Below are 16556 nucleotides of genomic sequence, written 5' to 3' on the forward strand. Positions count from 1 at the left end.
AGAACTTACTACAACCCCACAATTTGTTCCTGAAAAAAACCAACATGTGTCTTCTTGGCATCTTCCCAATACACTGTCTACTCACCACTGTCTAGGCTGGGAGGCAGGATATTCTGACTGATTCCTTGTGCTCCCCCTTGTGTCCGCCATCAGGCTCAGACTGCTGACTTTTGACGAAAAGCTTTTCTATTTTGTGTCTGGCTTAGTGTTAGGGTTTCCAGTTAGGGTTTTGGATATGAATGTAAACAAGGGTAAGCACTGCTTTGGAAAAGTTAATCACCTAATGCTGGCTATTCACACACCAAAGCACAATGCAGTCCAGTTACTAATCTCTCTCAAAAATGTAGATCTAGGTAATTTTTAAGAACAAAATGCAGTGTCTTTATGCTATGTTAATAGTGCAGAGCACCCACAAACTCAGCCTAGAAAGAAAAATAATCCATCCAAAGCTGCAAAGATCTAAGAAACATGAAGCTTGAAAGATTGCTAATTCAGAGAGATTGCATTTTCAAAACTGTTTTAACCATTTCTCTAGGAAAATATCAGAGTATTGTATAACAAACACCAACTAACTGTATGAAAAGCCAAAGGTTCTTCAGCTTTTTTAAATTACATGCTCAAGGCACAGGTAGAGTTAGCAGTAAATTCCTTACAGGATGTGTTTGAACTTCTACACTAAGTAGCAAACTGCCCCTCATCATAATACAGAGGAAAGATCCAAATCAGGCATTTGGAGCTAAAATCAAACAAAAGAAGGATAACTCTCAAAGTAGCCAACACATGTCCTGGTCCAGTCCTGCTTTTGTTAAAACTGTTTGGAAGCAAAGTCTCTCATGGAAATAGATATCTGAGCCCACAGAAGGGAGAGTAGAAGCAGAAAAAGTGGCAACTCACTTTCTATGCAGTCCTTTCTTTAAATACTGGCAGTTATGTATAAATAATACTAGTGCTACAGAAATATCAGACCAAATAATCTGTGTGGGTGTGATGATGATACCCAACAATAACTTGAAAAATTAACTGGAACTCTTGTGATAAAGACGTTATTAAAATGTCATTTTTAAAACCCCAACAATTTACCTAAAAAATAATTAATACCCCTCCACCAATCTAAATCAAAGATGGTTGGGAAGGGGCTGGCAAACAATCCTTTCAGGTTAGACCCCCCACTCCAGTCTTACTTCAGGCCCCCTACTGCCTTTCCTCCCCAGCAGCATCTCACTGCCATCTCCCACTCACCATACACAGGTCAGCAGGGTTGACACCTGAGTGCACACCCTGAGAAGACCTTATCAGTCTGGGCAATCAGGCAGCAGCTGTGAGCATCACTATCCCAGGGGTCTGTGTGAAACCAGCACAGAAGCCTCGAGATGTTAAAGGGGTGTTTGCTTTTCTATGAAAAGAGGAGACACCAGACCTGGTGAATGAAGTATGAGGAGAAAAAAAGGAAAGGTCAAATGTAGCAGGCAGCCACATATGTTGAACAAAACTCCCTTCAACTCACAGTCTAATTCTAGGGATTCCCTATGCACCTGCTTTTGGTCCCTTCTTGGGGAAATATCTCTTTTTGGGGGAGGGCTCTCTTTCCCTTTCTTAGAAGTTGGGGAAAGGCTCCATCTTCTTCTCAGGAGGCCAAGGTACAAAGGGTGCTTCTGGAAATCACACCTGATATCCACTTCTCACACTTGAGGCTCATGAGAAGAGACCTTAACAGACCTAAGAGCAGCATAGGGCATGGGACACAGGGGATCAAATGTACCGTCCCATTGACTCGTGCTAACAAACACATTGGTGAGAAGAGATGCACTGCCCTGTCAAGAATGTCTCTTTGTGGGACAGCCAAGCTTTTAGCATCTACATTAGGATGAATTCTGTTTTCCTTACTGATACCATATTACCAAATCAAAAGAGACCCTTACAAGTTCCTCAATGTAACATTTTTCTTAATAGCTTTTTAGCTTAATAGCTTTTTAGGGCAAACTCCTCAGTATGTATTTCTACCTTGCTGCATTGCCTTTTACATAACTGTTCCACACAACTAAGTCACCCAGCAATTAATCATAAACTCCTGCTTTCTTATGAGGGTCAGCCAGAAAGAACAAATTAGAAACAAATGGGGGAGCCATTTAATCATCATTTGTGACTCAAGCATTTTTCTAAGAACCACAGACTGCTTGAAGGCAGAGCTCTATTATAGCCTTTACTCTTCTTTTCTCACTTGGTGCAAGTCAAGCAACTTCAGCATGCCTGGGGCATGTGCTTCCCACGGTCCCCTCCCTCTCTCTCTGGAGAGGGGATTGCCTGCGGGTCTTGGAGGGTCTGACCTTGCAGGGGTGACATGAGGGTACAACGCAGAAAGGCATGTTGCCTCCTCCTCGGGAAAGCCGAGTCCCAGCGCATGCCGGGGTATTTAAAGACCTCGATGCCTGCAAGTTCCCCACGCTGCGTACAGCATAAAGCAGCTCTCTGGCCTTGACTCAAGAGAGGTCCAGTCCAGCCCTGGGCACTGATGCCTGTGAACACAGCACCACCTTCCAGGCCGGCAGTACATCCCTGGGGAGCTTTGCTGTTGGGCACGACATCCATATCGCCCCTCTCTGCGTGAATCCACGCACATGAGGGCAAGGCTGAAAGCACTCTCGGCCGGCTGCTCGCACCCTCAGAGCGCTCCGGGCAGGGTTTTAGCCCTCAGCCGCTGCCTCTCGTCTGCACGGAACGCTTAACGCGGCCTGAAGCTCCTGCCAGCTCCCCATGTTCCCGGTGCCTCCCGGGAGCTATAAATACAGCGGGCACATGCTCTGACACCGCGTTCCCCAGCAAGCAGCAGATAACTTTAATTTGCCCTTTAAACGTCCCGGGCCCCGCGTCCCTCGCGGCCGCCGCTCGGGGGAACATGGCGGGGCGGGCCCGGCGGGCCGCAGCCAATGCCCGCGGCCCCGGGGGGCGCCTCCTCCTATCGCGAGAGGCCGCGGGCTATAAGCGGGGCGGCGCGGGGTGCGAGCACATTTGTCCGGCGGGGTGGGGAAGTGTCCGCTCGTTGCCTCTCTCCGGGCGGGGCTGTCGGACCGGCTCGCGGCATGGGTGACCAAGCGCTCAGCTTCGTCAAGGACTTTCTGGCCGGCGGGATCGCCGCCGCCGTCTCCAAAACTGCTGTCGCCCCCATCGAGAGAGTGAAGTTGCTGCTGCAGGTGAGGGGGCGACGGGGGGCGGCGGTGCCGCGCCACAGGTGGTGCCGGCGCGGCGGGCGCTGCCTGGCGTGACTAAATATGGGAAGGAGCTCGGCCGGCTCCGGTTACGGGGAGCTGCCCGGGGCGTTCAGCAGCGCCTCGCGGTGGCGGGAGCGGGGCCGGCCCCGTCCGTGCCCTTCAGCGTGCGGGGTCACCCCTGCGGTGCCCGTCTCTCACCGTGCCGTCCTTCTCCTTCCCCTCCCTGCAGGTCCAGCATGCCAGCAAACAGATCACGGCCGATAAGCAGTACAAGGGCATCGTGGACTGCATAGTCCGCATCCCCAAGGAGCAGGGCATCGCCTCCTTCTGGAGAGGCAACTTGGCCAATGTCATCCGGTACTTCCCCACCCAGGCCCTTAACTTCGCCTTCAAGGACAAGTACAAGCAGATCTTCCTGGGCGGAGTGGACAGGCACAAGCAGTTCTGGCGCTACTTCGCAGGGAACCTTGCATCCGGAGGTGCCGCGGGAGCCACCTCCCTCTGCTTCGTCTACCCGCTGGATTTCGCCAGGACCCGGCTGGCGGCTGATGTGGGCAAAGGAGCCAGTGAGAGGGAGTTCTCTGGCCTGGGCGACTGCATTGTCAAGATCTTTAAATCTGATGGCTTGAGGGGCCTGTACCAAGGATTTAGTGTGTCTGTCCAGGGCATCATCATCTATAGAGCAGCCTATTTTGGGGTGTACGACACGGCCAAGGGTAAGAAGTGCATGGAGAAGTGACTGCAAGGGAAGCTCCATTCAGTAAAGGCACCCTAGTGCACTTGGCAGTACAAGGGCAAGCAGGGCTTGGCTCAGCACCAGTTGAGTGCAGTGCTAGAATGTGCACAGGTGTTTCTGACATGCATTCCTGCCTCCCTCTACTTGCTGCTCTGAAATGCCTTGGGTTTGGATTGACTCCGGGGTTGGTGGGTGATTATTCCTTCCACAGCCCTTTCCCTCTGTACTGATTCCGTTCATTTGCTCTTGATGACAGGTATGTTGCCTGATCCAAAGAATGTGCACATCGTAGTGAGCTGGATGATTGCCCAGAGTGTCACTGCAGTGGCAGGGCTGGTTTCTTATCCTTTTGATACTGTGCGACGTAGGATGATGATGCAGTCTGGTCGAAAGGGAGGTAAGAATAAGTGCTCCTGTGGTGTTCTGGCTGCAGAAAGTTTCATGAGGATAAGATAAGAGATACTGCAGGGTTTTTTTGTCTTACGGAAAATTAATAACCTTCTCATTGGAGTCCTTAAAAAACCTACGGGGAACTATCATGTTGATGTACAGGACTGAGAAATTACTTGATTTCCCATGGAGAATTAATTTTCCTTAATTCATAACTAAGTTTTAAATCCTCAGCTGTACTTTGCTTATTTCTTGTTGTTTTAAAGATAAGATCCTTGCTGGATAACTTCAAGCCTTCTAACTTTTTGTGTTTGTTTCCACAGCTGATATTATGTATAAGGGCACAATTGATTGCTGGAGGAAGATAGCTAAAGATGAAGGATCCAAAGCATTCTTCAAAGGTGCCTGGTCGAATGTGTTGAGAGGCATGGGCGGAGCTTTTGTATTAGTACTTTATGATGAAATCAAGAAGTATGTCTAAAAATTAACATCACAATGCAGTAGTTCAATTGTTCTCAATCAACTTTTTTAAAAAAAACTTGTGATGGACAACAAAATATTTCCTAGGGAAACAGAATAAAATTTGAGTAACATATCTGGCGGAGATAAGGATGCATTTATTTAAAAATTGTCCACAACATCACAGTTACATTTTCTATGAGAATTCTTCCACCATTTGTATTAGAACCTATGTATATATTATACTTTGAATTGCAGGTGATAGATTTTGTCTGAAGACAAAATATAAGTGGTCTATATCTAGTCTAAAATCTAATATTGTGAATTCTTAATAGATTGTCATAAATATTTATTATACTAAAAGTAATATCTCTAGCTACCCAACACTGTGATGACATAACATGAATTAAAATCATGTTTTCTTCTAAAGCTCTTTTTTTTTAATACAATATTAAATGAAAAGTATGTCTGAAATAATAAACTATACTAAAGCACCAGGCTGAGTTCCTAACTGCAGCCTCTTCCCTGACAAACTATAGTAATATGCTTGAAACCATAATTGATTTTTCAGACATACTTTGTAAAATATGAAAATACAGTATTTTAAAAATTCCCTGTATTGTCTCAAAGGAAAAAGTTGTCTGCTCTGATGTTCAATTGAACTAAAACTGACATGAAATAAATTAATATATTAATGAACTTTTTCCTGTTGTTTTCAGTACAATGAACACATTACAGCATGTCTTCCAAGGTGATGTGCTACTCGGGGCAGTGTTAGTGGCAGTCTCTTGAAAGTTTTTCCAACAGAGCTTTACGTAGGTGAAGTTAGCGAGGTTATTGATAATTCTACAATTGCAAAACCAAGTGAATTCAGTTTAAAGGTACTGCAGCCAAAGATCTTTGAGATAAGCTTCCACCAAGTCTTAGCTGCTTGCATAATTTCTTTATATTACTCTTAACTTTGAAGCTTTCAACAAAAATGAAATTCTCCTCATTGAATAGTGAAGTCATTACTGCTTATTTTACTTGAAAAAATATTCTAGAATCAAATACTCTAGAGTTATTAAAATAACTACATGTTGAACCATGATGAACACATTGCACTAATAATGACCAGTGAGACCAGAACATGTTCTGTACGCTCCTTAAACTTTAGATGCTGCAGGGTTGTGAATGCATGGAAGAACAGGCTGTCTGATTAGGCAAAGGAGGGAAAGTGAGGTGTGGCCATTGCAGTTGTTCAGTTAGACTACAGCTAGACAAGCATTTGCTATGTATTCACCTAGAATCAGAGCCTTGTTTGTGTTGGAAGAGACCTTAGAGTCCATATAGCTCCAACCCCCCTGCCATGGGCAGGGACGCTGTCTACTAGAGTCAGTTCCTGGCCTTGGACACTTCCATGGTTGGGGTGTCCCCCACTTTTTGGGCAACAGGGTAAGGCTAAGCAAGTAATAATCAAATTAACTTTTATCTCTTCTTCACCTTTTACTACTTCATATGTATGGCTTCCAGTTACCCTTTTCCTATATTTGAAACATTTACCAGATACAGGAAGTCACTGTCACATGGCATGAGAGGCTCTGGTTCTCTGCCACAGCTCTATTCTCCCTGAAGGCAGGTACCAGCCACAAACCAGTATCTGGAAGCAACATCTATGCACTTGAAATAAAAGTGTTTGGGAAATACTGGTCCAAAAAATAAGACTGTTCATAAATTAACCAAATACACATTTTTTGTCCCAGGACAAAATGTGGACTGATTGTTTCTTTTATCTCCCTTTTTCATGGTTGCTCTCTTAAATACTTGCTTTTCTAGATACCTGGTCCATTTTCTTTCCCATAGCAAATAACCAGGATTGCAATCTATCAAATCCTAAGTTTATGAAGAAGATATTTCTACTGGTTTCCAAAGTGCATTAGTTTTCCTTAAAAACTCTGCTAGTTCCTACTCCTTTTCTCCTTCCTCTGCGCTTTCCTAATGGTTCCTTATGAGAAGCTTGCTAACACAGTCCAGCTATCCAGTTCTCATTTAGCTCACTGATAAGGCTGCAAGTGGCATTTGGATGTGCTAGGGAAGATCTAAGTTGGCTACAAAGAGACACTGTAAGAGACAGAGGTACAAAACCTTTGGGGAAAAATTGTGTATGAATAAGATAATTAAGAGGAAGCAAAAAAACTTCAAGTAACTGTAAATTAAAGAAGTTGCATTCCAGGGAAGAAGGCAAAATAGGACGACTAAGGACTATTAAAAAGGAGAGTAAGGAGTATCAATGCAGGTAAATGCCACTGGGCTAAGAGAAAGTACATTAAATAAAGTATATGGAAAACACAGGTAAAGGTTTCTGCTTAAAAGTCAATGCACAGAGTGGGGGAGATTGCAGGCAGTGCTCTCCATAAAGATACCTGTGGGTCAGAGCTCAAAGCTATCAATGAATTAGCCATCCTTCTGAAAGCAGCTCTGCCCTGAGTCAGCAGCACTCAGCATAACACTTGGAAACACTTGGCTGGGAATTAGAAGACTTAGCAGATGGTCCGCGATTGCTATTTGAACTCCCATTGTCACAGGCAACTGATACTACTTCTTTTGTACCTTCGTATGAGTTAGTCACAAGCAAACTAAAGCCAGTGGCAAAACCTTTATTCCCTTACATTTAATACTTAAACAATGGAAAACATGCATTTTTTCTATATACCAAGCTATTCAACCTTATTTGCACCTTAATACCAATTATAAAAATCTGCAAGATGCTACTGTAATGACAATTCATGTTAAATATTTTATTTCTTATGATTTACAAATGACATACAAAACTGACACTTTTTCATACCAAAGTTAAATAAGATGAAGCAATTAAAAGTAATCCATTGTGTGAGTTTCTTCACAGAAAAAAATTACAATATGAACATTCAGAAGTATTTAAACTTACTCTGATATTCACATTCAAAGACAAAAATCTTTAAATAGAGAATAATTTTAATTTGCACAATAATAAAATAAATACAGCAGCACTATACAAAGAAATTGTTAACAGCTTCTAACCATGAATAATAATTGCAATACAAATCTGTTTGCCACAATGCTGCTTAAAGTTAAAAGTTCCAAGTATTGTCAAACAGCTAAATTTGATCTGCGGGTCACTAAGTGAAGAGGCTCTGCCAAGGACTGAGTAAATCACAAGGACTATCACAAGGACTGAGTAAAAAGTGTGTTACAATGCAGAATACCTGAAAGCCTAAGCCCTCATGCAAGCACTAGCAAAGAATAATACACTTTTCATGTCAAAGACCCAGCATTACCAAATACAGCTTTTTTTCTTTATCCATAATACAGTGATTTCTTCCTGGGAAGAAGCTGGGGAAGCAAGCAAAGTTTCAGCAATATCCACAGATAGTGGCATCACAATTTGTGCTGTTTATAAGGCTACAGTCCTACAAAACAAGCTCACTGCAAGTTTGCCTTTAATTACAGAAATAAACCACACCAAATACTATTGTGATTACCAATACCATTAAATTTTACTCCTCTTGCAAATGGATGTTACTATTGCAGCTTATCTGACATTACTACAAATACTAGATATAAACATGACATTTAAAAACAGGTCAAGAAAAGTAACAAGAATTTGTTTTCTACTCTTTTTTCCCCTAAATCCTGGTTAGTAGTCACTCAAAATCAAGGTTCAAGATGTTTCCTGCTGCTCAAGTTTACATCTTCCCACTGAGAACAGCACACATCTGCAAAGCAGGGCCATGAACTGTGTCCCTTACTTAACATTCTCTAGTTTTAGAAGTAACCAGAACTTACTCTTGTTTACACTGTATCTGAAACTGCTGTTTACCTCGTTCTTTATTGTTCAGATAATATCAGATGCTTCTTTCCTACACAAAGATCCCAGTATGTCTTCCAAAATCCTTTTGATCTGGAAGAGATGCAGCCTTGAATAGGAAACACACTCCAGGTGCTGAACATTTAGCAGTGGCAAAACGTCATTTTCTGCACCTCAGTATTCTAGCTCACCATGGAGAAATACACAATCTGCTTTTAACCTCTTCACACTGCTGGTAAAGATTCTTTCAGTCACAAGAATATGACCACAAAATTCAGAAGGCTGTTACATAAAGCCAGGATGTAAAGCAAAGACAATCCAGGAATTAAAGATATGCTTTTAAGTTTAATGCATTATTTTAAAGTATTATTAATGTTTTTAAAATTTTATTTACATTTTGCACCTGTAGTGTGGTAATTCTGTCCTTCTGTGTTATGGATACAAATTCCACTTATGATCTGAGACCAAAATAATAGTTAAATTTCTATTTAACTTGTTCATTTAAGTACCTCCTTCTCTTTCAAAAGTTCATCCTGTCATGGAGAACCCTGATAGAAGTGTTTTATACCAGTTTAAGACCATTTTATAAGCAATTACTCTAAATGCAATGCATTTCAATCACTGAACAATGCAGAAAATATTTTTGCACACAGAATTTACAAAAGCACTAAAAATAGAAATTTGAGTTATCATCTCAATATGTGAGGCAAAGAACGCACTTATAACCAAGCAGCATGAACGTTAGTAGATTTAGGTCTCTCTAATGCCCCACTGGCTGAATCAGACATAGGCTTTTCATTCCTCTGATTCAGTATACTTTGTACAGTGGATGATCTTGAAGTTGCTCCTGTTAACACACAAACACAAAGGGAGAATGCTTATGCTGAGCACAACAAAAAACTTCATGCTATGTTAGTACTGCAACACTAGCTCTATAAACCAAATAAAAGAAACCAAATCACAGTAAATTTAATACAACCTGAAAAGAGTTAATTATGTTGTTTAGAAATGATCAGGAAAAAAAATTCAAGTCTTTGATTCTTCGACTGAACACATATGGGTCTATAGAGACACATTGTCTACTTCCAAATCTTACACCGAGTTTCTGAGAAAAACAAGGCTACTATCAGTAGATCTAAATTTTCTAAATGAGAATTTGAACATTCATTGATACTATTTTGGGGTTTGTGGTTGGGTTTGTTTTAACCCTTCTTTCAGTAAAGGGTAATGGCAAAATGAGAGACACTTTACTACAGGGATTTTTTTCTTCTTGGAAAAGATAATTGACAAGATCATTTATTAGAAACTTAGGATGGCAAAAAACTATTTGCATATATTAATCACTTTTGGTGGCTAGAAAAATAATTTTGATGACTTCCATTTGATAATCAATCTAAAGATGACAAAGAACATATTTGCTATTCTTAACAGTACGTGCTTCACAACTCTGAATTATACAAAGACAAACATATGCAAAGAAATACAATAATCTGCAACTTCAAAGTACTTACTTGGAGGACTAAGCTGGCTGAAAGGAGATTTACCCCTTCTTACAGAAGGTGAAGAACTCAGGTAGCTCATGTGGCGGTGATAGTCCCTCAGTTGTTCAGAACGCCTCATACCAGCTGTTGGTTTCACTGCTTCCAGTCTTTTCAGGAAAGCCTTAATATTGAAGAAAAAGGTCATCAAGAAAGACAAAGAATGAATAAGATGCTGCAAAACAAACAGTCACAAACTGATTTTTATTTGAACTCCAAAAAGCCCCAAAATTTTTAGCAGTACACAACAGGAATTCCTCCACTGGTGACTGGCATACGCTACTCTGCTATTCAGTTCTTTTCTCAGTGTTATGACACAAACTGTAACTGTCCCTTGCACATCATCAGTTCTACATGGAGTACATCTTTAGTACCTCATAGTTCTCTGTGCTTTACAGCAATTTGAAACAATACATCTATTTGGTGACTATTACCAAAGGTAGTGAAAATATGGGTTCCACAATTCTAATCCTACCTTTGGTTAGTCCTCTCTTCTAAATTTCTGGAAGAATGAGAAGTTTGTGATTTTTTTAAAAAACAGACTACAGTAATTTCACGATTATAAGCTGCACTCAGTATAAGCCGCACTTCCGGGTGCCAGCAACTTTTCATTCTTTGTCCATATATAAGCCGCACCTGATTATAAGCCGCATGTTACAATACAGAGTGTGATAAAAGATATCTATTCTATCACCATCTGTTGAGGGTGGGGGCAGTGATCCTTATCTCCGTGGTAGATATTCTGCTAATGGGCCATCCATTGAAACCAGGCAGAGCATTGTTCTTTATCTTTTCACAACCAATCCTTCCTCCAGCGAGTAATTTTCTGCTAATGGCCCATTGAGTCCCACTGTGGGACTGATAAAATTACTTCATCCCATTGGAAGTTGCTCCAGCCAGGGGGAAGAGCCCAACATTTCTTACCAAGAGAAAAACACACGTTTTGGGATACTAAGGTAGCCCCTTCTCCACTGGACTCCAGAGGAAAATCCGATTTCTCCACATCACCACTGGACCTCTGGAGGGAAACTGCACCTTCTGCAGGAGAACTGCTCCAACTGAATCACATCTGTCACTGCAGGAGGACTGCAACCACCATTTAATGGGACTGCTACCAACACCCTGCCTGAGGGGTGTCAGGTTGTACTCTGACTTTGTCAGGGTTTGGAGTTTGTTTCTTTGTAGTACTGCATTTCTATTTTAATTTCCCTAGAAAAGAACTGTTATTCCTAATTCCCATATTTTTGCATGAAAGCCCCTTGATTTCAAAATTATAATAATTTGGAGGGAGGGGGTTTACATTCTCCATTTCAAAGAGAAGCTCCTGCCTTTCTCAGCAGACACCTGTCCTCCAAACTAAAACAGCAACTTTTCATTCTTTGTCCATATATAAGCCGCGCCTGATTATAAGCCGCACTTCGGGTTCGGACCAAAATTTTAGTCAAAATGGTGAGGCTTATAATTGTGAAATGACTGTATTTTGTGTTGTCCTATATGAAACCTAGAGAGGATTACTGACCCAAATTCTGTGAAACTAATTTCAAAAGGAAAGGACAAGCATCTGCAAGACTTCATTTTATCCCTAATCTAAGAGATTCTATTTAAAATTATTGATACAGACAATTTCCTCTTGTTCAAATTAGCCCTGGAAATCACATGGCAAGTGATAAATTGGAATAACTACTAATACAGTATTTTAAAGATGTAATTTCCTATTCTGTGTAATTATTTCTACTTGAAACAGAATTTAGTGGTTTAAGACATTTCGATAATCTTAAAAAAAGACCTGAGAGGATGAAAAATTGGGAATACCCACCCATATGCAACTTCCAATTAAAACCTTCACATTTTTAATATATTGCACCTCTAGTGGTTGCCTTGCATAGATTTATTTAGTTCTTCTTCTAACTAATATCAATTCATTTGATGGCTTGCAAACATTAGGCAATGACACAACCTTTGCTCATCTGCGTTCTGACATGCATCCTTTCAACAAGAGACAATGCAAACTGTGCTTCCAGTAAGTCTCCAAAGCACTAAAGATAACTCTGTTTATAAGATGCATTGCCTAGATGTATACTTGCATGGCAAGAAACTGCATTACCATTAAACTGCACACCCAATCATGTACTGATTTTTTTTTTAATAAGAATAAAAAAAATTTACAAGAAGTGACTTAGGAAATGGTATAGTATTCACAGGATGTCAGCTGTCATTGTCTAACTATAACAGAATCTACAAACTCTTGGTAGTTTATGCATGAGCACTGGAAACCCGCACAGAGTGCACAAGAGAGAAAGGACAAGTGACTTTGGCTCAGATGTAACATGTCACAAATGCTTGCGTCAAGTGCCAGCCAGTTCATCATCAAGCAGGAATACCTAAGTAAGCAAAAGTCAAAGGAAGGACTTCAGCTAGAAATAGCTCTTCACTAAAGCCAATTACAGAACATGAAATGGTAGACTTGTCTCTAAATGTTACAGCCAACATTTTTCTCACTTCATCCACATCTCCTCACACAACTACATGTTTAGACTTACAGAGAACACTTATTTTACCTTCAGTATTAAAAATGGAAGCTCTCAATACATTCAGTTCAATCACAAATAGATCAGCATGTTTCAAGTCTGCACTCAATTGTAACAGCCTCATAGATTTGCATACCTTAATAATACATGTAATATATGTATGTATACACACATATACATGCCCACTTCATTCTAGTTTAAATAAAGTAGTTTGTTTTTATGCCTGTATTTTGAAAAGTATCAAGTTGCCATTAATGAAGGGGGGAAAAAAAAAGAGCTAGAGAAAAAGCAGATACAGATTCTGTGATGCAGCAGTGTCTGAAGGAAAGCTTTTCTAGACAATAAGAAAAGAGCTTCTGTGGTTCCCTTGCCTTCTGCTGTGGATTGTACTGAGGGCATGCTAACTTCCATGCTATTTTCAGTTGTGAATTTTGCCATTTGGAAAACAGCCTGCTGCATGCAGAGATGAATGCATCAACACAGTGAAATGGCAGTCCTGACCCACTAAATCTGTAATCCAGAACTAATCTGATTCTTATGGTTTTATTACCAACCCTACAATCTTGAGGTCCTTAACTGAGGAACTACCTGGCACAATAGTACAAGTACCTTGAGCAAATGTTGTTTTTCAGTCATACATATCAATCTACTAATTCTTTATGTTCTCCTTTTGAGAAATGAACTGAAGGAAGCTGACACTTTCCTCATTCTTCTGAAGTACCAAATCTCTGGTTCCTTAATTCTGCATCACTGAAGTAAATAGGTATTTCATCATTGATCTCAACAATCAAAGAATCAGATTACAGAACATAACTCGGGTGTTTTGAACCAAATATATGTTCCCCATCAAATTTTAAGGAACAAAAAAAAAAATGAGGAACAAACACTAATGGCAGGAATGTTATTAGTCGCTTGAAGTTACATTGTAGGTGCTCAGAGCTCTTGATTCAAGCTCAAATCCTATATAGTACTGTATCACTGATGATCTCTCATCTGGGCAAAAGACTTCCCTGGCTTGTATTTGCCACATCTTCTTTTATTTTAATACTGAGTTTACAGTAAAAGTAGAATATTAAAAAAGAAAAGTCACAGAAGGTGTTCCTGCATGATTACCTTCTAGGAATAGGATAATCCTTTATAAATCTAGGCATCTGGACAGATTAGTATCTATAAAGATACTACAATACATATTGTCAATGCCAGAAATGTCAGAAATGCCAACAATTTGAGAACAAAGAAAACCCAACACAATCGGAAAACTGCTGCTATACAGTGGGCCTAAAGAAAATCTGCTAATTTAATTTTGGATACATTAGGAGAGCACTGGAAGTAATTCTAAAGGTCTCTGTCAGAAAAAAAGACTCAAGCATAATTAGTACAGACTCCTCTGCAGCTATGTTGGAAAAGGAATGAAAAAAACACTGAAAATGTAGCACTCTTAAACTGAGTTCAGAGAGAAGCTTAAAAATTTTACTTTTCCTCGGTTTACTTTGCTTGTTAAATAAAAGTATGAAGGCTTCAGTTTCACCTCCTGTGAATCCTAATCAGCTGACTAGTGTGCCTTGACAGCTGTTCAAATTTATTTATATTACACCTCCTCTAATGTCACTGATGTTAGTGATCACACTGTCCCTTTGCAGAGCCTAGGGAGAAACAGATAACTGCATTCAAGAACAGCTTTCTGTTCTTATCAATACAAGTATTTGTAATTTTCTTTAATTGCCAGTTGTATTAACTAGCTCGAACCTGACAAACACTAACAGTCAGAAAACTTTTAAAGGTTCTCAGTTTACAAGAAAAGTCTTTTTAACAGAACAGCTATTAAGTTTATGAGTGGTGGGCAACACCACAAGGAAAGTAGGCTAAGAGTACACAAAAGAAAATCCCACGAAATTAAGCAGTTTGCAAAGTGATCGAAACTTTCCTTTAACATGCCAATTAGTCAGTCTTTATTCTAATTAGAATAGCAGTGCTATGGCAATCTCAAGTCTGGGTCAAGAATCTGAAGACCATAGAATCTGACCACAAAGAGCCTACAGCTTAAATACTATCATCACAGAATTATATTTGTACTGTACTCTAGAATAGTTTAACCATGCACATCTGTGTGCCAATCCCAGATCTTGACAGCTTCCCATTATGACAAGGCCATGGAAACCTTTTGGCAGTGCATTTTTTAGTCTCAGGAACTACCAACATTTTATCTTTTGGTTTGGCATACACGACCTTTGAACTCAGTAAGTGAAAATATAATATAAAATTCTGTGTGTTTGAGTTTCTGAGGAGTCATCAATGCAACATGAGTATTTCTGAGTTCCTAAGACCACACATGAGACTATATTGTCTTTCACAACTGCATTCTGCACAGCTTTCTCCTCCAGACTCAGATCAGTCTGAACAAGCTTGGTACTCTTTCCACAACCACCTAAGTGTGCAGTATCCAAGGCCTGGTGATGCTCCCTATCTCTGGGGCTAGTCCTTGGGGACAGGACAAAGGGAAGGCAGAGAAAATGCAGTTTGGAATACTTCTAGGGAGAAAAGTACAATGTGCTCAGGTACAATGTGCAACCCTGATGAACCAGTGGCCCTCCTCCTACTTTTTCCATGCCAAGAAGTTATTTCCCTTGCTGCAGCACGATGTAGTTGGCAGGGCAAGCACAGGGCAGCACAGGATCAAGGGAAGATTCTTTGTACATGGTGTCAGCCAGGTAGAGGGAAGGCCAAAAGCACTATGCCTCCCTTGCCCTTTACTCCCCATCCAACTATGACAGCATATCTGCACCATCAAATCCAATGGAGACAAATGAATACACATTCATTTATGGCAGTAAAATAAATGCATTTCTAAAGGAGACTCAGGATTTCCAGCAGGACAAAGCCAACTCTGACTGCAAGAGAAGGAATGTCTCCCTGAAGAATCCTTGTGCTGGTAGAGGCCACTGACTGCAGCAAGTTGTGGCCAGAAGCCATAATGAATCTGCAGCACAGAGAATTCAGGAAACCAAGTGAGTGAAAAGAGAAAGCCCTTGCAGAGAAACACAGTATGGGATTAAAAAAAAAATTGTTTGGAAGGGTCACTATACTCAAAGTGGGATCAGAAATGGATGTACTAGGGTTTAGGTTACATTTTGTGGGAATAAGAGGTGAGGAAATGAAGAACATGGAGTCTTACGTGCAGGATATATGTGCAGGAATGCATGGAAAGACCAAATATCCACAAAATAGGAACACCCTTATCCCTCCTGAATTAAGGTTTGAGAACTGCCCCTACCAGAGCTGCTGAGATCTTCCAGTGAAATTCCAATGTGAGCTCAAAAGGTCACTGTTCCCTAGGAACTTGACTGAACATAGCAGTTTAGCTCATTGAGGTCACCTAATACCTAAATCCTAGTCACAATTAATAAAAATTATGGGAAAATTCACCAGAAAATAAGAGATACTAATTTTTCTGAGTTCTGATTAAGTGACTGAAGAACAATGTGATGACTGCAAATCAGTATTTCAAGGACCTCAAACACTTACCTGTATATGCCAGGCATTACAAAACAAAGATTAAAAGATTCAATGGCATATAGCCTTATTTAAAATAATTTGACAATGATTACTGTATCAACAGACACATATATGCAGACACGGGAACAAAGTAACACATCCATCACACCTAAGTTCCTTTCCCCAGAAGAAGAGGGATTGAAATTATTTTCAAACACAAGAGTAGAATGTTTTCTGAATCAACAGCATCCTCTATTGGCAAAAGACATGCTCTGATCTTGCTAGCTCTGAAAAGCAAATCAAAAGTATGTTCCATTTATGAAAGCAGTCAAAAGCAGCAAGTACAAAATAATGGCATTAATTTCAGCAGTCATCTGTTTT

At 40.5% G+C, this 16556-nt stretch overlaps 2 protein-coding genes across 3 annotated transcripts in view; one reads left to right on the forward strand and one right to left on the reverse strand.

Moving 5' to 3' along the window:
- Positions 1–2982: 2982 nt before the first annotated feature.
- SLC25A4 (solute carrier family 25 member 4) lies at positions 2983–8402 on the forward strand. Its single transcript, XM_033060164.2, has 4 exons — positions 2983–3188; positions 3436–3922; positions 4199–4339; positions 4656–8402. Exons 1-4 carry the CDS (start codon positions 3078–3080, stop codon positions 4811–4813), a joined length of 897 nt encoding a protein of 298 aa, XP_032916055.1. The 5' UTR covers positions 2983–3077; the 3' UTR covers positions 4814–8402.
- Positions 7548–16556, reverse strand: part of CFAP97 (cilia and flagella associated protein 97) — a 33491-nt gene continuing 24482 nt past the window's right edge. For both annotated transcript variants that reach the window (XM_033060163.2, XM_033060162.2), the window contains exons 5-6: positions 10129–10279; positions 7548–9464 (exon numbers count right to left, since the gene is read on the reverse strand). In XM_033060163.2, coding sequence (XP_032916054.1) covers positions 9337–9464; positions 10129–10279 — 279 coding nt within the window. In that variant the 3' untranslated portion in view covers positions 7548–9336. The remainder of the gene's footprint in view (positions 9465–10128; positions 10280–16556) is intronic.

Source organism: Catharus ustulatus, chromosome 5 (genome assembly GCF_009819885.2).
Source record: "Catharus ustulatus isolate bCatUst1 chromosome 5, bCatUst1.pri.v2, whole genome shotgun sequence".
Taxonomy (NCBI): Eukaryota; Metazoa; Chordata; class Aves; order Passeriformes; family Turdidae; genus Catharus; species Catharus ustulatus.